Consider the following 22,902-nt stretch of genomic DNA (forward strand, 5'->3'; position numbering starts at 1 on the left):
AATTTCATCATAAAGTTATCAAATTCCCACTTCTTATAAACTCTCTTTGCTCACTTTAGATTCTTTCTTTGCTTTTGCATTAAAGATGACTTCAAGAATAAAAAACTGATCTTACCTTTTTTTTAAAGATTTTTTAAAAAATTGATTTTGAAAGAGGAAGGAAGAGGCAGAGAGAGAAACATCTATGTGAGAGTGAAACATCTATTGGCTGCCTCTTGCCCTACCCCTACTGGGTACTGAGCCTGCAACTCAGGCATGTGCCCTGAGAATCGAACTGGCAACCTTTCAGTGCACCAGATGACCAACTGAGCCACACTGGCCCACCAAGTTAGCCACACTGGCCAGGGTGTGATCATCTTATCTTTTGATAACCATTTCAGAGAAGTTACTTTTTATGGTATTCACTTACACTTGTTATAAGTAAAAGGTTCCAATACTTACAAATAAAATTCCTTCAAGTAACATGTTGAAAGTTCTCTATGTGAACAGTTTAAAGTTCATGTCATTAAAATTCTGTCAGAAAAATGTTAATGAGGTAGGAAGTTTTCAAGTTTTTAATTCTATGTGGTCAAATACAACTTTTACATGTTAACAAAGTAGCTTCAAAATTTAACATTATCTGAACAAAGTATTGACCACTATACACCTTTTGAAAAAGGAGTATGGGTTTTATTCTTAGAGCAATGGGAAGCCTTCAAGAGTTTTAATGTACATTTAGTTTACTTATAAAAAAATTTCTAACTGAAATATGAGTAAGTGCACTAATCTTAATTAGTAGATAGATAATTATACACACACATGCACGCATACCCATAACTGCCACCCAGGTCAAGATATAGCACCTAGAACTTAGTATTTCACAGGCACTTACTGAAAGAGTTGTTGACTATTGAGCAAGGTTAACTAATTTAACACTAATATACTTCCCAGGAACAAGTGTAATTTTAATCTAACATCATTTTTAGGGACGTACTTAAATAAAAAATAATTTTGATGATTCTGTTTCTAAATACTGACAGAAGGCCCGAGAGTCTAGATGAATCAATGAGAAATTACTCAAGATGGATTCTGAATTTATTCTGAACTTTCATCATTAATCTCCAACCCAAAATTTTCTGGATATGACATACCAGAGGAACACTTCTTTTAACATTTGCTATTTGTCTTAGACACAAACCAGAGCAATCTTTTTTCATTTTCCTTCTTCCTTGTTTTTATTAGTTCTGATTACCTTTAATTCAAACTTTCTATCCTAGCCAAGGTCTTAACCTGAATATCCAGCAGAATTTTAAAAAACCATAAAACATATTTCTACCAGTTTGTGCCTCCAGATTAGTTACAGTTGACTGACACTATTTGCCAAGACAAAAAGGGCTAGGGTGAAGAGTAGGATGTCACCCAGCCTCTACAACCCAGCTGTAGTAGAAAGAATGAGGCAGAAAACAACAACAACCTGGAATGACAATTGGTTTCTGGAAAACAAAAGATGAAGCTGGGGTTTTTGCTCTACTTTGGCGGGAACTGAAAATTATACCCAACCCATGCCTGCAGAGACAATGTATTTGGCCAAAGAACAGACCAAAAACACTCCCAAATAAGGATACATAAGCAAGGAGTCTTCAGGTTTAGTGTCATATAAATGGTCAAAACTAAAAACAAATGTTTTAAATCAGCTAAAAAACAGACAGTCAACTTTAGTTAGAATTATTTAATTTTCAGTAAACACCATTATAGCTTAAAATGAATTGTTGTCTGGCAATTTCCTTTCTCACCCCAATTACACCTACTATGTTCATTCAACAAATTAACACAGTAGCAGCTGCATCATGGTGGTATTTTCTAAGTCTTTTGGCAATATGAAAGCAAGAAGGTGGGAAACTAACATTCACTGAACAGAGTTGTTTTTTTTTTAATTGATCTTAGAGTGAAGGAGGAAGGGAGGGAGAGAAAGAGAAGTATCAATGTGAGAGAGAAACACTGGTCAGCTGCCTTCCTCACAAGCCCTTACTGGGGACTGAACCTACAACCTGGGTATGTGCCTGACCCAGAACTGAACCCACCAACTTTTGGTGTATGGGATAACACTCCAACCAAATGAGCCACCAGGACCAGGGCTGAGCATAGTTATTATGCATCAGGTATTGTGTAAAGCACTTGATATAGGCTATCACATTTAATTTCCTCATAATTCCTGAAACAATCTCAGTTCTCTAATAAAATGAACATGAGCTCTATTTTTTTATAGTTTGTCATATGCTAAGTACTAAAATCACAAGGCAATGTCAGCGTGTTGGAAGAATGCTATACATGCTTTGGTATTTACTAAAATTTTAAGAACACTATAGGACCAATGGTCCTTCCAGATTTAAAGAGATTTAAAACCATGACTATTACTATTTGGGGGCACTAATTATGTGCCAGACACTGTATCAAGAGCTTTTCATTTAATCACCATAATTTTTAAATGGAGGTAGATATTATGATCCTAGAGATCAAGATCAAAAGTCAAGTGACTTGAAGAGTATCTATAATCATAAAACAAGAAAATGGCAGACTCAATATCACCACCTGGGGTCTGTCTCTAATTCGAAAATATTGCTACTTCTTTTTTGGATTATTCCTTTTTTTTTAAAATACACACCAATAACAAAAAAATAGTACAGATTTAAACACTAATGTAATTTTGACATTGGGAATCCATGCATGAATAATCAGGCAGGGCTTTTGGTCTATTCCCTCAATTCTGATTTGCTTATTTGTAATATGACTCTCTGGTATTAACCTCCCAGCAGAGATCTGATCAGCCAGTTTTTGCTTGGCTCAATCCCAGCTCTACCTGCTGCTCAGTTCTGTCTGCTTTCTTGGTTCTCCTGATTGCCAATCCCATTACTTTGGCTTTTATCAGTATAAAAAGCACTCCCTTCAGCTTATAAACTCCTAGAAGACAGAGATACTGTTTGTTGTTAAGTTTGTTTTATAAATCAACATGAAAATATAGGAATCTAATGTATATATATAGATTACAATTCCTTGTTTAACTATATCCACATTCATAATGGAAACTATACTATTCTTAAAACAAACACATCCAAGCCAAACTAGAAATTCTATTTTAAAGCGCTCAAGCTACAATTCCTATCTAGAAGATATTCATATTCACTAACTCAGTAAGATCCTACAGTAGTACTAACAGAAGTTTTCAATTTCTCCAAACTTCAGAAATTCTATTTCTATATCAGTTAATCTAGGGATTTCAGCATAACTGACATTTTGGGCCAGGTAATTTTTTGTTGTAGGGCTCCCCTGTGCATTGTAGCAGCATCCCTGCCCTCTTCCCACTGGATGCCAGTAGCACTCACTCCCTCTCCCCTCAGCAGTGACAACCGAAAACATCTGACATTGCCAAATTTTCCCTGGGGGTCAAAATAACCCCAGTAGAGAGCCACTGGTTTAATTTAATCTCATACATTAAAATTAGATACTGGGGCTATAATATTTGCCAATAAAATAGTCCGAAGTTCTAATCTACATTTTTACAAGGAAAAAGAAAAAAGTTCACTGATGTCCTTAGAGAGTGAACACAGTGGCACCTCGGTTTTCGAACATCTCTACTGGAGAACATTTCGGTTTACGAATGCTGTAAACCAGGAAGAGTAAATGTTTCGGTTTTCGAACACGCCTCGGAAGTCGAACATGCCACACGTCTTCTGCTGAGGGCAAGATCCTGAGGCCTAGCTGTTGGCTGTTGATCCCTCAGTTTTCAAACGTTTCAGAACTCGAACAGTCTTCTGGAACGGATAACATTAGAAAACCGAGGTACCACTGTGACTCGCAAAATTTCAGTCTTCTAGAAGAACCTGGCGTTTTGCAGAACTGTAGAAAGAGCTCTACAAACTAAATACAGGTGTCCCCCCCTTTTCTAAAGTTCGAATAAAGCCACTTCACTTTTATGAAAGACCTACACTAGTACCTGTTTTCACTAACTGAAAGGTATCCAGAGAGGATTTTCGCTTTTATGAAAAAGGGTGAAAAGTGAAAATAGCACTCAGTGGTTGTTTTGTAGCAAACTGTTAAAGAGGCAGAGCTGCGAGTGGTACCAAGCTCCTTCTACACTCAGCATTGCTGCATCAAGCCACCATAGCTTTGACCTGTGTCTGGGCTATATCTAGATTTATTTTGTGCATTCATTAGCAAGATGGTCATAAGGTATCGGAAAAGCCTAAGAAGACTCTTAAGGGTGTTGTTATTCTTAGCATGCAGCTGGACATAATTAAGCATTTCAATTGTGGTAAATGAAATAAAGACATTGTGCATCCACTGAATTTTGGGTCTGGAATGTTCAAAATTTTTTCTATATAAAAATTAATGGTAAATGCTTCTTTGTTTACATCATTTCGGCTATGAGGTTTCATAGGAACACTCTGCTTTCAGACAGTGGGGAAACCTGTATCTGACAATCTAAACTACTAGTGGGAGCAGGTTGGAGACAACTAAAGTGCCGATGCAGGATGGAAAACAGTACTAGTGCTTATCTGCTCATTTCTTTGCAGCCCTGACAACTATAAATTATTTCATCAATGAAAGTAATTACCCCCATCGACTATTTGAAGTATGACGTAAAAATAGGTAGAATGTGTCCTTTAACAAATTTCTTTTTTTTAAAATATATCTTTATTGATTTCAGAGAGAGGAAAGGAAAGGGAGAGAGAGATAGAAACATCAATGATGAGAGAGTCATTGATCAAGCCCACAACCTGGGCATGTGCCCTGACCGTGAATCGAACCCCGATCGCCTGGATCCCAGGTCGATGCTCAACCGCTGAGCCACGCCCGGCCGGGCCCTTTAACAAATTTTTATCTAGTATAAGGGAGAGAAAGATAAGACAGCACCAATCTCAATGTAACATAAATGTTGGAAGTGTTTCAAATCTTCAAAAAAAGGAAGCTAAATTTTAGGCTTATGCTAACAACAACAACAACAACAAAAGAAACTCCAACTACTCCACCCTTAGGATGTGTCATAAAATTGGACTGAATTCAAAGAGTGACCACTTTCGGTCATGTCCAAGTTTTAAGCAAAGCTCAACTATAAATAATATGTTGGTTTCAAATATACAACTACCATATGATCCAGAAATTCCATTTCTGGGTATATATATCCAGAAGGAAAAGAAATCACTATCTCAAATAAATATCGGCACCCCCATGTTCATCGTGACATTATTACAATAGCCAAGACATGGAAACAACCTAAATATACATTAATGAATGAACAAAAAAAAAATGTATAGTATGTATGTGCATAAACAATAGAATATTATTCAGCCATAAAAGAGAAGGAAATCCTGCCATTTGGGACAACATGGATGGATCTTACGGGCATCATGATAAGTGAAATAAATCAGCAGAGAAAGACAAATATTATATGACCTCACTTATATGTGGAATGTAAAAAAACCCAAACTCATAGAAACAGAGAACAGGCTAGTAGTTACCAGAGGGGGAGGGTAGCGGGTAGGGGAAATATGTGAAGGTGGTCAAACTTCCAGTTATAAGATAATTATGTTCTGGCAATGTCATGTACAGAACGGTAACTACAGTAACACTGGAAAGCAAAAATGTAAAATAGATGGAATCTACATTTGGCATTACGACTAGTAGATTACAAATACATTTTAAAATATCTAAAATATTGTTAAAATAAAATTACAGTTCAGATAGCCCTCCTCCCCTAATTTAAAAGTAGGGTTGCCCTCTGGGCTTACACCATTAACTTTTATAGGTTCTCCAAACTAAGAGATCTTTTCATTACTTTTCTGTCTTGTTAGTTCCTCTACGGAAAGAGAGTTGGGAAAGATCCTCTTAACAGGCAATGATTCCATTTTAAGAGTCTCAGCAGAACACTAGGGCCCCAATGTATATCCTTGTGCCAAATCTTTAAGTGAAAGAACACTTCGACTGTCTTAAAAATTTCTAGCACACAGAAACTCTATTTTATTAAAGTTTGATAAAAATCAGTTCCATTATCTCCCCCAGGTAAACCTTACTTTCTGGATTTTCTATCTTTGGTTACCAGGGTCACCAACCATCCAGTCATCCAGGTTTCCTGTCTTTAACCCTTTGCTCTTCTCCCATATTCAACAGGATATCAAGTTTTACCAATGATTCTTTCCCAATATCCTTCAAATATATCATCACTTTCCAACTGCCTCAGTTCAGGTCTTCATTACAATGGCCTCTTATCTGATCTCCCAACTTTATCTCATACTTAGTTGTCATATTTCAGTTTTTCAAAACACAGATTTGGTCATATCACTTTGCTGCACATGGACCTTAGTTAAATCTCCACTCTTAGAAGAATCAAGTGCAAAACTTTTCATTGAGGAAGACAGTGTGGTGAGGCAAAAAAAGTACACAGGTTTCTGAATTAAAACAAACTGTGTTTGAATTCTGACTTTTAGCAAGCAATTTAAATGTCTCTGAAATTCAGTTTCCTACTTTGTTTATTTAACAGAGACTGTATCATCTACACACTTTCAACTCAGTGTGGGTTCTTCCCTTGGATAAAGAGCATCAATGTAACCTGACAGCATGACAGAAATGTAAACTCACCTCAGACCTACTGGTTCAAAATCTACATTTTTGTAGAATTCCAAAATGACTGGCATGTACATTAAAGTTTAAGGTGCACCACAAATTATTTTGAGGATTAAATGTTACCAATCATATCTTTCCTGTTTCTCCTTTCCATTTCTTTGCTTATCCTGATTTTTTTCGTTAAGAATGTATTCTTTCTTCACCTCCCAGATTACTGAAATCATGCTCATTTTAAAAGTATCAGATTAAATGCTACTTTCTGTGTGAAAACTTTCACGTCCTTTATCAACCCAAGAGCACTTTCTATTTTAACTTCACTTTCTACTTTTCATGTTTTATATACTGGTGAATATTTCCCTCACTAGACTATAACCTTTTTGAGGAAAGGGACAATGCCTGGGTAATCTTCCTATTACCTAAAACTTAACCAGTGCCCTATCTTTAGGAGGTTCAGATAAATGTATTTAATGACTACAAACAGAACCAAGAAAAGCTGATGTGCCCATGAGAGTCCTGGGAATTAACCTGGAGCTGTACTCATGTAGTTAATGAAAGTGGCTGGCCAGTGAGCAAGTGTCCAAGACCACAGAAAAGTACTTCTGACATGTTTTTTCCATCCTCCAGATGAGTCAGGAATCCATGAAACCTCTCTATAAAACCCCAGAATCTGAGCTGGTTCTCTTAGATTCCTTTCCCATTAATACTTGGAGCAGGTCATCCCATGAAAGTCCTTTCTCCTTTACCTGTCTCTAGCAGTGAAGACCCAAATCAGATTAACTGAGAATTCCACGGCTGGAATTACACACTAGAAATCATCCCAACTCAATCATTTTACAGATCTGGAAACTGTGATCAAGGGAAGTGAAATCACTTGTCCAAAGCTATACAGTAAATAAATAATAGGGCTGACCTAGTTTTAACTCAAAATTCTTTTGCACTTAAACAAGTTAGTATTCTAGTACATGTCAAAAGGAATGTATAATATGTTTATGTCATATGTATGCTATATACTTTTGGCGAAATACATCCCCATATCACTATAATACTGGTTCAAATTCAGTTCACTATGATATTCATTTTATGCTGGCTATACCTGTAACCAATCATTCTATTTTAATATATATAAAGTCTACCCTGAATTAACTTCTTTGAGCTATATCCTGTTTATTTCCTTGGTATCACTCTAATTTTTCATGGATTATGATTTTTAATCTAGTTTCCCAAGAATTTAACCCATATGACCTACTTCTCACATCTATATTAATGATGAAGTAAACATTAATTCTAACATAATCCTGTAGAAAATCAGTATACCTCTATATAAATATAAGAGGTAAATGAAATTTCCAAAGATTTAAAACTGAATAATACAGACTCTACCAAAACATTGGTTATGAGTTTCTGAGAACTCAAATAAAAAGAAAATATTTAGGTTAAAAATCTTACCTTTAAAGTAAAAATTACAACCTAGCTGCAAAAATATTTATGAACAACCTCTGTAACATTTAATGAAAGGGAAATTAAAAGCAAAGATACTTAAAGACAGCAGATGGTTTTACAGATCTATAAAATATATGGGCTATACTGAAATAGAAAAGTCACTGTTAAAACACAGGAAGCATAGGGCATTTTCAAAAACTACATAACATTTTTTGGACTGTTAATTACTTCTACATCAGAAGATAATGACAAACCATATAAAGCATAAGGAACTGAAACAAAAACAGTAAGATAAGGAACCTGAATCCAAATATATTAACCTTACTGATACGATTTTTAAAACATAAAGTTTAATTTGTGTGGGGAAAACATTAAAACATATGCTTGGTCCATTAAAAATAAAATGTAAACAATTCATACTACCCATATTATGTATAGTTTTATAAAATAGAGAACATACCAGCCAGCCATGGCATGCTATAGGGTAGGGGGTGGGTGGGTGAGAAACAAAACCACCCTCAATTTTCAAATTCTCATGTATTCTGTCACATATTCAAACTCGTTTACTTGGTTTTTGAGAGAGAAATATGATCCACTCATATTAAATGGCAGTTTAGATGTAATCCTTTTGTTAAGCCACCTTGATACCTTGTGCTCTCTACCTATTGCTTTCTCTGAAATCAAATGAGATTTCTTAAATTCCCTTTATGTTGATTTTCCTGCTCTTGAAAGGACAACTGAGTATTTTAAAGTTGGGATGCAGGTTCCAGTTGTTAGACTCTGAAATTTCAAACTTTATAGACTCTTGGTCTATTAGGACTCTTCCAACAATGCTCAGAATTAAGATATAAACAATTAGGATATAATTCACCCACGTGTGTTAACACATTATCACATATATAATTCATAGAAAAGCATTAGAAACAATATTAATTAGAAAAACTATTGACATAAATAGCATGCACAGTACCTTTTGATAAACAATGGAGCACACAAGATCCTTGACAGCAGATAAAGATAGTTCCTGAGCTTCAATGGTAACACTCTCCCGTGTAAGGCCAATTTGCAGTAGAAATGAAATTGTATGCACTGAGCCTCTGGAGTTAGTGAGTGATGGTGTACTGAAGCTTCCATTAGAGAGTCGGGCAGACAGGCCTGTCTTCGGACTTGAACATGAAGATGGAGTTGGAAGCACAGCAGGAAGAGTTGCAGGTAACACAGACTTCTGGGCTGATGGAGGGGAATTGTTTGCAGACATCTGCCTTTCTTTAATCTTTTAAAACAGTTGTCAATTCTTTTTCAATGGTTATGAAGAGGCTTTTAGAATCTCAGCAGAAAAAAAATGACTGTACTTTTAGATTTAGCTGAAAACTTCTTTATTTCCTCGTTTAAGCTACTCATACTGATGACTGCAAGTTCTACAACTGTGAATTGAATGCAGAAAAGGTTGCTATTTCCCTTAATATCAGTCCCATCAAAAAAGTCTTGGCTTTAGGACCACAACCAGGGATTTGGAAAGGATTTAACATCACTGAATTATCCTCATCAGAAAAGAGTTGACATTGCTTACTTTCTAACCATCTTCATCTATTTTCTTTAAGGTTACTCTTGTCTCTCTCTTTAAATTTCAGAAAATGCATACTGAATAAAAGTTGTTTTTCTGTCAAGATGAAATCCTCCCGGTTTAAAAATACACACACACACACACACACACACACACACACACACACACACACTGTGTTTAGGATTAATCTATTCAGTACTTATCCTTTGGTTCACTGATTTGATGGGATACTTTCTCAAATGTCCACACCTTAAATCACCTTCTCAAATGTCCTCGTTTTCATTTTTAGGGGGGGTAAATATTTCCATTATGAAGTACAAAGCTTTTTAAAATAGTACAGGCATATTCCATTTGATGAATGGGTCCATAGAGAAAACTTGATTCTTTCTGAGATGTAGTCAGTCTGGAAGAAATTTTTTAAAAAACTTTTAATATTTTATACTCATTCAACATTTTAAAAAGGCAAAAATCCTTATAATTTTTAAAATAAGTTTTGGTTGTATGTTTATAATTCACCAATAAATCCTGATGGGTAGCCTTTTTTGTTGTTCTAGTTATTAGAGCCATTTTTTTTTCCGTACATGTAACTTCAGGGAGAACCTCCTACTCAAAAATATTAATAAAATATATACCACTCAGCCATACAAAAGATATATAATACAGGCAAATTGGGAGTATTATTTTTATATTAAAAGTCTAATTCTGCCAAAAACATAATCCCTGACTTGCTTTCAGAAGTCTAAGAAAACTGATGGAGATACACTATACAGTTATATGGTCAACAAGAAATGTGAAAAACATACGCATGACAGGAACTTAGCAGAAAGTGATCTCATCATAAAAGACTTCTAACAATAAAGAGAACACTAGGCACCATTACGTACGTATCACACTTTTATAAAAGGACAGGTCAAAACATAAAAAGAAAGTATGACCCCACCCCCCAATGGCTAAGTGAAAGGGCTCACAAGAGACGGATCTTTCTAAATTCCATCTATATACCTGTAAACAATTCCAATGATAAAAAAGAGTAAAGCATGCAGTGTGGTTACAGAATGACTCTCTGGAGAGTAGTTAATGGGGCTAAATAAATTAGAATGAACATAACAGAACAGCAAAAAACATAATATATAGTATCAGAAACGAGAAAACTTGAGAAAAACTTAAGGCTTGGGGAAAAAATGTCTAAAGATAACAAAAGCTTTTATAGCTACATTCAAATAAATGATTATTATTCCATTTTATATTGTACAGCACTTAAATTTTACAAATGTTTCACATATTTTATCTCACAGTATCTCTCTGGAATTTGACAGGTCAAATATCATTTATGCAGGTGAGAAAACTGAAGCACAAGCAGATAAAGCAACTTGCCCACCATGGCCATTAAGAGGTGGGGAGGGCATTCAGGCCCAAGTTTCGTAAAACACTATTTCTCAAAGGAACAAGGAACTGAGAGAATCACTGCTCAGAGGATGTTGTTAAGGTTGAAAGAGCACATAGAGAAGGCAGAATTGCTCAACCTGTATTTTATCTTCTCTCTGTTTTTCAACTATAGTTGCAAAAGCGAATTGAGAACTGAAACCCGAGCCTGGTGAATAAGAGAGACTAAAACAACTTTATGTGAGTGTAAATCTTCAGGTCCAGATGCAATCCGTTCCATACTGCTAAAGCAATAAACAAGTATAATCACAAAGCCGACTGCTATAATCTTGGAGAAAGAACTCAGAGAGAGAGAGCTAATCATGGCCAGCCTTGTGGGCTGGGGGAGTGGGAAGATTTCAGAAATTACAAAAAAATAAATTTAATATTAATCCTTAGTCAAATTTGAGAATAAATTATGTATGGAATGGTTTTTGAATATCTAGGAATGGTTTTGAATATAATGATCACTAGATGTCAGCATGAATTTAAACAGAACAAATAATGTCAAATCAACTGCATTTGCATCTTGGAAAAAAATGATTACTAGATTTCTTAGATGAAGGAAATAATGATAGCTCATAGTTATTGAGCTCTACCTGCCAGACACTGTTCTAAGCACTTTACATGCATTACCTTATTTAATCCTCACAACAACCCATTTTATGATTGAGAAAACACTCACCCAAGATCACACAATTGGCAAAACCAGAAAAAATAGTGTATTCTGCCAAATTGGTATTCAAGATGGTTTTCCATGTGACTTTTGTAAAAATATTGCTTGAGTGTGAGTTGGGTAAGTTTGCTGCTCTATATCAACTTAGATGAGAGAAGTCTTTAGGGAGTGCCCTGGAAGTCTGTCCTTGGCCCTATACTGTTTATTATTATTTATAAGAGAAAGACATGGAAAACATGCTTATAAAATCCTCAGATTCTACAATCTGGGAGAAATAAACTAAAATTAAAGTGAAATGTAACAAGGATGAATGTAAAGCTTTGCATTTAGTTTCAAAAAGTTAAATGTGCAAAACAGAAATGGAGAAATGCTGACTTAGAAGCTGTTCATAAGAGGAGTTATAACCCAAGAGTCTAAAAGGAGCTGCTAATATAATGGGTGACTAAAAGAACTACTGCAAACCTAAATCCCTAGGACACTGAGCATACATCAGCATTAATCTGTATACTGGTTGCCAGTCAGCCTACTCTTCTATTGTATTCATTTCTACAGTCCACATTTTTTAGAGCTATACTGATTTTAAAAAATAAGATAATGGTGAAAACAATGTCATATGACAAAATATGCTTAACAAAACCAAACAGAATAATGGTCTTCAAATATCTGAAAGGGCTAAAGTAAGAGAATAATAGGTTTTATTCAGCATCACTGTAGAGGGTAGAAGTAAAATCAAGATAACAGCACTAGTTACTTACCTCACAGGTTGCAGTGAGGACTGAGCTATAGCACATAAAGTACCTACAACATTACCTGGCTTACAGTACGTACTCAGTAAGTTCTAGATGAAGGAATTAACAATTAAGCTCCTACTTTATGCTAAATAATGCAGTTCAGATATGACACTTCATTAAACCTTTGCAACAACCCTAGGAGATTTGTTTAATTCTATTTTACAGAAAAGGAATCAGTGTTTCAGAGCTGTTGCTTGCCCACAACTACACAGTTAATAAGTGATGGAATTAGGATTCAAACAAAAGTTTCCCTCACTCCAAAACCAATGTTCTTTCTACTATTTCATCCTACCTCCAACACCCCAACAATGCAACAGGTTTTCTTGTGAGGCAATGAACTCCTTAACATACCTGACTCGATTAGTTACAAAAAGCTGACCTGTCAGTTAAAAAGTAGTAAAATATCTATGAATAATACCATGTGCAGGTTAAATATTACAAAATACAAGCTGTTGCTGTGTTCAATAATAATTTATTTTTGGTAGATGTCTTCCCACTAAAGTCCCATTTTATACCTGTTAAAATTAGCCAAATGAAAGTAACTGTCTAGTAATATAATTGACTAACTTATCAGAATTATTAATAACTATTAATACTGTGTAAATGTTATACTTTTGAACAAAAATATTTTTAAAAGTTTCAGCATGAACACAAATAGAAGAAATTAAGTAAACTGTCATATTAGCTTCTGCCCACTCATCCCATCTGTTTTTCCTCTCCTTGTTTTGTTTTATGGAAATCTGATTTGCTTTGTAAGATGCAACAAGGTGTAGGGTGCAAAATATTAAAACTAAGTATCAAAAAAATCTAAAATCTCTAATTTATTTTGTCTTTATGCTTCAATAAGAAAGCTGACACAATAGTTCACATCTTACTAATTTATACACTTTACAGCAACTAAATATATTGGTTTCTAACATCTATGAATTCCCTAGTATTTCTAATACATTTACTTGGAACATCTTGAATACGCCTTTTGGGAGTTTTCTGTCACGTATGCCATTCAAATAAGGTCATATAATCTGTCACCATTGTTGAATGGAATAAAAAGACGGGATATCTTGAGTCCAACCTGCCCTATTATTACAGACAGGTAAAACAAAGGCCTGGAGTTTAGGGGACTTAATTGAGAAATACTTCTTCATGGTAATATCACACGTTGATCTACCTTTCTCTCCCTCTCCCTCACCTCCCACCTACTTGTACATTATCTCTTAGGAAAGCATCTAATTAGAAAAAGCTCTAACAGCAGTTTTTTCATTCAACAAATATTTACTGAGTACCCATTATTTTCCAGACTGTTATGAGACACTGGGGTTATACAGCAGTGACCAAAACAGACATGGCTAGTGCTCCTTTTGGAGCTTACAGTATAATGTGGGCCATATACATTACACAAACATTCACATAAACAGCATGGTAATTACAAATTATAAAAAGTGATACAAGAGAATATAATACTAAGAGGACCTAATTTCAACTGGGGTCTCCAACAAGGTGTGCCTTTAAGGAAGCGGTATTCAAGCTGAGAACTAACACATAAGGAGGAGTTAGGGGAGCAGAGAGCAAAGCAAAGAGGATTCCAGGAAGACAAAACAAATACTTGAAAAGGAAGCTCATTATTTAGTTTAGCCAGTGTTCTTTTGTGCTCAAAAGGCTAAAGCGAAAAGGCAAAATGCTTTTTCTATTCAGAATAGCATAATATTTACCATGACTCTCTACCAGTAAATGGGTTTTCCTGATTCAATTTAGTTTTGTGTGCTAGGAATGCTAATGAATAGGGGGGTCTTTTTTTCTCCCGTTGACATGTACATGTATTCTCTCAGCACGTGAAAAGGCATGTGGCCTTTTTTTAATGCAATAATGGCCGGTGTCCTGAAGTCAATGTCCATGTTTTGCCTGGATCCAGGCTTGACTTTGCTTAATAATCCTGATGATGCTTTTACATTGCATATTGTATTAAAAAATTCAAGAAACTCTGCTGTTGGTTTTTAAAAAACATAGTTTGTAGCAATCTTTACACCTATTTATGTACTTTCAAAAATATAACTATGACCTTAGATTAATAGAATACTTTTTCTCCTAAGAGCTCGCATTTGACTAAGTCGCTGCCACTGAAATTCGGCTCATCTGAAGCTGGTATGTTTGAATCTCAATTTTCCCACTGTCAATAACACAGAGAGCTCCCCAGGTCAGCCCTCTGCTCAGGCACTGAACGTGTTTATCCAGTAATAAGATTAAAGACTGTCAGTCTGGCAATCTTGTATGAATCTATATTGGGCTTGAACGATCTTCATCACCAATCCTTGCATCAGTGGTGTCTTGAGAAATTTGGCTGGCTGATAGCCATGATCAACTTTTTTCTATACTGAAATTAAAATTAAAATATCTCCCAATTACATGTACCTCAAGTTTTCTTCATGACAATTGCTCAAAAGAGGTACACATACAAGTTCAATCTGAGTTACATAATCGGAGGGACGCGAAGCATGATTATTATTAAATAAAATTAAAATTTGTATTAGCAAACTATTTCCCCATATTTCAAGTTCTGTAAAAGCAAACTCTTAAAAATGAGCAATTAACTCCCATATGGTAATATTTTCATCAACTTTAGAATGTCTTTTTGAAAATGAGAAAAAAAAATGTCCCTTAAGAAAGGGCATTTAAATGACCACCATTCATTTAAATGAATATGTGGTTTTTTTACCCCCAAACTTAATCGAGCTTTCTTTTTTTTTTAAAGGTGAGGCAGTGTTTACGTTAAAAACAATCCAGTAAGAGAGGAATTTCAATTTTAAAGAGGTCACCTGATGAAACTGAAAGCGAATAAAATCTGCATATTTAAAAGACACAGTGCTACTACCTGGGATGTCTAAAAAATCAGTTTCAAGATATAAACCAGTCAACATTCTTGAATTTGAGTCACCTAAAAAGTTAAATGTTATATGCCAAATTATTGAACCTAGGGTGGAAACTGGCTTGTCAAATACTCCAAGCTCATCTGATCACACTTACCACCCTCTATATTACCTACTGAAGCAAAACCTAACAGGAAGGCTTCTGTGACACGTTTTAAATACTTTTATCAGAATTTGTAACTTCTTTTGGTCCGAATTTCCAATCCAGATCCTAACAGGGGACCAGGAAAAGGTTCCTTTATAAAACTGGCCTAGACCTGGGTACTTGATGGATGCCTTTAGCAGCAAATCCATGGGTACTTCCAGCCCTCGTTGCATCAGAAGTTGGTCAGTTAGATCGAAGCAACATCGGTCGCTAAAGATGTAAAAAACTTCAGCACTAAGTACAAAGTAGAAGCAGTGTAAGAGCAATACAGTAGGCACGTTTTCTAGGGTACAAATTAAGGCATTTAAAAGTTTTTGTTTCATTTGCGACAAGAGAGAGCTCATTAGGCTGGGTCGTAGCAAGCAGTAGTAGTTCAGGGTGTGCCTTATCCTTTCTAATCAAAGATGACACTGATAGTCTTACTTCCTGTGGGGCTGGGTGTGGTTGGAGAGACAGTTACGTCCCAGCCATCAATCTGTGTCTGAAGTCTGCGGGTCTCCCACACGCCCGCACTTGATTTACATCCGTGCCCGCAGCGGGGCCTATGCTTCTGACTGCGACGACTTCAAACAAAATATCCAACAGGCAACCGAGTGCTGCGGGATTATTTTTTAAAATTTTTTCCCCGCAAAGAAACCGTTGCACCCCTCAGCGTTTCATCTTAAGAAACGCCTCCCCCGGGTGAGAACAACTCGGATCGACGCTGCAACTTGCAAAACTACACGGCGCCGGGAAACTGGGGCGGGGGCTTACGTCCCCGCGGCACTTCCACCCACCCCCGGGAGTCGGGTACGGGGCAAAGTGATGAGGAGAAAGGAAAAAGGCTCCTCCGAAATGCCTCGGCCGGACCGCCCGGGTCGGGGGCCCGGCCCAGACGGGGCCGGCGCGGTGGTCGCCCGCAGCGCCCGTCCCAGGCGGCCTCGGCGCCCGCGCCGGAACTTGGCCCCTCGGGCGCCCGCGGCGGCGCCCCCCGCCCGCGCCGCCCGCCGCGCGCCCCGCCAACTTCCCGCCCGGCCCGGCGGCCGCCGCCCAGCCCCGCGCGGGGTCCCGGTCCCGCCGCCGCGGCCGCCGCGTGCGGGCGGGTGGGGGAGGGGCCGCCGCCGCCTCACCCCACGGGCCGCGAGAACAAAGCGGCCGCCGCGGCGGCGCTAACTTTTCGGTGTCCGTTCCGCGCCCCCTGAGGCGACTACTTACGGAGGCGCGGGCTCGGCCGGTCGTGAGAAACTCCGCGCCCGCCAGCGCCCGGTCTCGGACGAGGCGCCAGCCGGGCTTCACGCGCCTCCAGGAGCCCGCCCGCCGCTGCGCCCCTTCCTCCCTCCCTGTCCCCTCCTCCCTCCTCCCTCCTCCCCCCTCCCCGTCCCGTCCTGAGGCCCGAGGGCGGGGGGCCCGGGCGTGCGGGGCGGGGGCGCGCGGGGGGCGGGGGCGCGCGGCCCGCGCGGGGCCTGCCGGGAGCTGTAGTTCCCCGGCGGCGGGAGCCGGAGTCGCCGCGCGTGGGCGTCGCTCACGGTCCTCGCGCGGCACCGGGGCAGCCGGAGCCCTGGGTTCCTTCGGCGTCGCGCTGCACCCTCGGCGGTCGCGGCTCTCGGTGAGCGCGGGGGAGCGGGGCGACCGTGCCTTGAAACCAGTTACCCACGGCGCCGGCGACCCATCATTGCCACCCAGCTGCCTCTTTCTCTTTTGTCCGCTCTGAAGGAGGCGGGGGCGGCAGGAGGTGACGACTTGGAAGGGGTGCACAGCGGAGAGCAGTCTGCACCCCGAGATCTGTCCTCCCTGCTCCCCGCTCTCCCTGCGTGGCAGAGCGCGGGCTTTCTCACCTGGGCAGAGCGAGCCGAGGAGTCCCCCTCCAGCGCGCGTCGTTTCCCACTTGCCCATCTTCCAGTGCCAGCGTGTCCCCCGCGACGTGCAGCCGCGCACCCCGCGCTCGGCTGCCACCCGCGTGGAGTCGCGGCGGCGAGGGGCCGCGCGGGAAACGCTCTGCGTCGAGTTGCAGATGTTTCGGGGGCGGGGAGCCCGCGCCGCTGACAGCCATTGTCCCAGAAGCGCCCCACTCCTGCTCAGGTCAGGACGTTACCCCAAAAGTGCTCGAGTGGACGGCGCTGAGACGAGCGCTGGCTGCAGGCGGCACCCCTCCCGAGCCCAGGCCGAGGCCTAGGGGCGTTTTGGGGAACAGAGAGGAGAGTGAGGTGGGTGCCTGCTCTGTGCACCGAGTCCTCACTCAGTCACCGCTCGGGAGTTAAGTGAAGACGTGGGACTTCTGAAGTCACTTCTGTCAGAGACGGGCAGGTGTCTGCGCGGCTCCGGCGCCGCTTCCCGAGGCGCTCCCGGCGCTCTCCCGGGGGCGGGGGCGTCTGCGGGCGCCCCGGGCGTCGGCCCGCTCCCCCTCGCTCGGCCGCCGGTGCCTGAAACCTCGCCTCGCGCTGCCTGCCTTTCCCCGTGAAATTGAAAGTAAGCTCGCTTAAGTTTACCTTCTTTTTTAAAGACGGCCCTCACCTAACTGCGCGCTTTTCTTCCCGCCCCTTCCCGGCGGACGCCTCGTCCACCCCCGACCCGCGCCCCGCGCCCCGCAGGATCCCGGGCCTCGCCGCGGCGGCTCCGCGACGTCCATTGCCCCGCGGTCCTTAAAGGGGCAGGTGTTGCTCCTCCTGGAGGGAACTTTCCCAAAGGCATCGAGCTGCTGCTCTGCAGAGGCCGACGGATTCGCGTACGTGTGCGTGAGGATTCCACGTAACACCCCCCTTTTCTTTATTTGCACTTATATTTGGCTTTATAGGATTTACCATTTGGTTATATACTAGGTTATAATTACATCAGCAAATATTTACTTGCAGATATAAGTGTATTTGCAGATATATTTATGTGTCTAAAATAGATGTGCAGATATATTTATAACATAAAGTATAACCAAAGAGAGGTGTGTTAAGGATGGTTCCACTCAAAGGAGGATTAGAAAAATCTGGTACCTAAAGGGAGAGGTTATGGCATATTTCATTTGGCGTCCTAAAAGTTAAAATTCAGGTAATCGGCAATAAAAAAAAAAAAAGATCTTCCCCCTCCCCTATAATTCCTGTTTATCCTTGTGGTTGCAAAATGTGTTTCTCCAACAAAGAGAAGGTGGTGCATACATGTGCTTCTGGATCTCATTTTAACTGAATATTAATGAAAAATCTTTTTTTATTTTATTTTAAATACCATAAACTGATTTCAGTATATTTGAAAAGCTAACTGAGAAAAAGAACAAGTAGGTGCTACAGACCTGGATAGGGAACCAGTCCTAAAATTAACTTTCACACCAGCACTGACCAGAGCCCAGGAGTTAGAGAAGTGGGCTCCCCCATTTAGAGTCTGGAACCTGTACCAGCCCTGAAAAGGCAATTGGAAGGGAAGGAGGGTTGAGGGATGGGACTTTGAAGACAGAATCTAACCTAGACTCTACCATTTAGTAGCTGCTTGCTACTTAATCTCACTAAGAATCAATTTCCTTACCTGTGAATTTCAGGGAGAGAATTAAATGGAAAAACAACAACATTGTAATGCACTACACATGTAATGGGCATTAAAGGTAGTCTACGGGGGTGTACATCATGATTCTACTGTTGAACAAGCTGTGTGACCATAGGCAAGTTAGTCTCTCTACTTCAGTCTCATCATCAGTTAACTTAGATGATACCCCATGGGTTCTATAAGGACTAAATGAGATAACACATGGGAAGCACTTTCAAAAATTCACACAGTGAATGCTCAATAAATGTTAGCTATTATTACTCACATTAAAGTATTAGAGCTTTCTAGGCCTCCATTTCTCCTGCCCTGGGAGCATAAAGAAAAGTTACTAAGCTTGACTCTATGGAGGGAAATTTAAAACAATAACCAAGAGTTTAAAAGAAACAATCCCTTTGGCCATAGGATGAATTCCTTTTCACATCAAAGTGTTACCATTGTAGTTAGTGAGTTAATATTGATAAGGGAAAGAGAGCAAAGGGGAGGCTAGACATTATAAGCATGGTCATCAGGGTAGCTTCACCAGGAAACTAGTTTCACACTCCTCAAGGAACCACCGGTCCATTCCCTGCACATCACTGGGGGAAGGGATTGAACAAAGGGAGAGATGGGTCCATGTGTAGTGAAGTCAGGGGTGACATAGGGAAGGTGCTTGTCTGTTAGTCTAGCCTGGGGAACAATGGATTGTCTAGGAGGGTGGAGCCACTGCAAGCACACAAAATCTTGAAAAGTTAAAATCCCCAGACAAGGAATTCCCCTCTCTTCTTTTTGGTCTCTCTTGCTCCGTGACCCATACTTGGGTCACCTGTTCTCCCTCCATAACCATGTGGTAGTTCTCAGATTTTCAGATTTCAAGGCCAAATACATTTTTTAAAAATGGGAGACTGCAGCAAGATACGACCTCATACCCATCAGAATAGTTACTATCAAAAAACAGAAAATAACAAGTGTCGACAGGAATGTGGAAAAGTTGGAACCCTTATGCACTGTTGATAGGAATATAAAATGGTGCAGCTGCTATGGAAAACAGTATAGCAGTTCCTCAAAAATTAAAAATAGAATTATATGATTCAGCAGTTACACTTTTGGGTACATATCCAAAAGAATTGAAAGCAGGGTCTTAAAAATATATTTATACACCCATGTTCACAGCAGCATAAGCCACCCAAGTGTCCATCAATAGATGAATAGATAAGCAAAATGGAATATTATTTAATCTTAAAAAGGAAGAAAATTCTGATACATACTACAACGTGAATGAATCTTGAGGATATTATGCTAATTGAAATATGCCTGTCACAAAAAGACAAATACTGTATGATTCCACTTAATGAGGTACCTAGATAGTCAAATACAGAGAGATGGAACATAGAATGGCAGCTGCCAAGGGCTGGAGGGAGAAGAGAATGGGGAGTCATTATTTAATGGGTGTAGAGTTTCAGTTTTGCCAGATGAAAAGAGTTCTGGATATGGATGATGGTGATGGTTGTACACCAATGTCAATATATTTAATGCCATTAAACTATACTCTTAAAATGGTTAAGATGATAAATTTTATGTGCATTTACCACAACTGAACAACTGAGCAAGACAATAAACAAAACTCATGATTTATTAAGTTAATTTAAAAACTGTTGTGTAATTTTTAAAATGTAACATCCAATGTGAAGGAAGAATATAAGAATAAAGATCAGCTTTTTGATTAAATACAGTTACCTTATTAACAAAACATTTTTTTTCTTAGTTTTCTCATTTTGTAACAGACGGAGAAAGCATAGTCCTGGACAGGCATTAGTATGGAACTGGCATTTGGGAACTAATGGTATTAACGACATGAAAATGGAAGCAAAGGGCAAGAGGACAGTAATTAAAGAAGGCAGCAGGGCCAACGGAAGATGATTGTGTACCTGTCATTGGTTAGGCTGTACTATTACATATTACGATGAGTCAGATATTCTTTATATTTCTGTCAGGCACTACTTTGAATAATCATAATGTATTTTTTTTCAGGTCAAGGTTTTGCCAGTGACAGAAGGGGATTAAGTTTACTAAAATTGTATGCCGAGTAATTTAGCTTCTTTGTAAGGGAAATTTAGGTACACTCTTGGTCTGGTGGTGATGAACTGCTTTTTCAAACATTAAAATTGAAGGTGGACTAGTCCATTTAGCTTATTATAGTCCGGACAATGGAGTATATATAAACCATTGGGTTGAAAGGATTTTTTATGACCACAATTGGTACTGTCTTAGAAATACTAAAACATTTGAAATACTTTTTTTTTTTTAATCCTCACCTGAGGATATTTTTTCCGTTGCTTTTCAGACAGAGTGGAAGGGAGGGAGAGAGAGAGAGAGAAACATCCATGTGAGGGAGACACATTGATTGGTTGCCTCCCGCACATGCCCCTACAGGGGCTGGGGATCGAGCCTGCAACCAAGATATGTACCCTTGGTCGGAATCGAACCCAGGACTTTTCAGTCTGTGGGCCGACGCTCTAATCACTGAGCCAAACCGGCCAGGGCAACACTTGAAATACTTTGCTAATGTTTTCAGATATATAAATAAAACAAACAGCATAAATTCATCCTAATTTTAAGCAAAAATAAATATATATATATAGGAACATGTGGTTTAAGGCAGAATTTGGGTTATGGTATTATATTGCAACTTACTATTAATAACTATGCATGGCAGAGTCAACTTTTTATTTTTATATGACTGTTGCTATTTTCTGTGAATTTGTGTCATTTTTATTTGCTTTCTTAACATTCTATTTTTGAATCCTGTAGAAAGAGATTTTAGAGCCCTCCTTCCTCTTTTATTTGAAACTGCTGCACCTAACCTGAATCTTAAAAACAAGCATCTCTTTTGGTATGACTTGAAAATTACTCTTGGAACAATTGTTCTTTCATGAAAAGTCAGAAAGGGCCTAATTAACAATCACAATTAATACTGCTTCAAGATTACACCATTGAGAGAAAGAGTACTTTTACGGTTAAGCCCGATTACAGTCTGTGTAGCCTGATGAGTAGAAAACCTCCCAACTTCATATCATTAAAACATAGATAAAGAGAATATATTGGAAAATTCATAAATGACCCCAGAACAAAAGACAACAGAGTGCCTCAGTTTTGACTTTAAATTACATTAATTTACATTTTAGTGCTTAATCTTTTTGAAAAATTCACCTATTCCTTTCTAATAGATATAGTATTAGACATCTGATGAAAGGAGAGAAAGCAATAAAAAAAGAGTATTCTGCTTAAAACTTGGAAATGAAATAATTTCATAGGTGTCTGTTTTTACATTCAGCATAAGTCTACCTTAGCATAGTAAAAATTAGATTTTACTAGTTGCTGAAATTTTCTCCTTTGAAACTGGAAAAACCTGTAGGTTAGAGTAAAAGTACACTGGCTGCAGCTGAATTGGCTTTGCATGCCCCTGGGCAGGTTACTTAACTTCCCTGCTTATTAACAATGAAAATAATAATAATATATTTCATCACACTAATGTATAGAATTAGAGGTTCTTTAAAAACATATTATTGACACACCTAACATCCTTGATCATATTTTTAACTTACACCATAAAAATTTAGCCAGTAACTTTGAATGGAAACAAGTTCTTAACAGCCTTTTGTCTTCCACTTATCATCAGTGTGTTAGAGAAATCGGTGCCTTGTTATTTACTTGATCCTGTAAGACAATAGGTTTGCTATAGACAGAAATTTTTAAATAAAAAGTCAAAGTGTATCTATAAATTTAGATACATACACTATGTGTATATCTACTCTTCCTAACAATCAACTGACTGAAACTTCACATTACAGTCAGTTTTGGTGTTGTGT

At 39.0% G+C, this 22,902-nt stretch overlaps 2 protein-coding genes across 6 annotated transcripts in view; one reads left to right on the forward strand and one right to left on the reverse strand.

The window, feature by feature from the left end:
* The window catches only part of PRKD3 (protein kinase D3), a gene marked incomplete at its 3' end in the record, with an annotated part of 55,949 nt that extends 39,042 nt beyond the window's left edge, over nt 1–16,907 (reverse strand). The window contains exons 1-2 of one of the 2 annotated variants that reach the window (XM_081157223.1): nt 16,751–16,907; nt 9,008–10,004 (exon numbers count right to left, since the gene is read on the reverse strand). In XM_081157223.1, the coding sequence (XP_081013349.1) occupies nt 9,008–9,295 (288 nt within the window). In that variant the 5' untranslated portion in view covers nt 9,296–10,004; nt 16,751–16,907. The remainder of the gene's footprint in view (nt 1–9,007; nt 10,005–16,750) is intronic. The other variant, XM_081157224.1, reaches the window with a different exon arrangement.
* Nucleotides 16,908–17,000: 93 nt separating this feature from the next.
* The window catches only part of QPCT (glutaminyl-peptide cyclotransferase), a 39,253-nt gene continuing 33,351 nt past the window's right edge, over nt 17,001–22,902 (forward strand). Inside the window, exons 1-2 of one of the 4 annotated variants that reach the window (XM_081156583.1) lie at nt 17,021–17,141; nt 18,124–18,257. The gene's annotated coding sequence lies outside the window, so the exon portion shown is untranslated. Of the gene's footprint in view, nt 18,258–22,902 lie in introns of all 4 variants that reach the window. The other 3 variants (XM_081156582.1, XM_081156580.1, XM_081156581.1) reach the window with 3 other exon arrangements.

This window comes from Miniopterus schreibersii (assembly GCF_964146895.1).
Source record: "Miniopterus schreibersii genome assembly, chromosome: 13".
NCBI classification, from domain to species: Eukaryota; Metazoa; Chordata; class Mammalia; order Chiroptera; family Miniopteridae; genus Miniopterus; species Miniopterus schreibersii.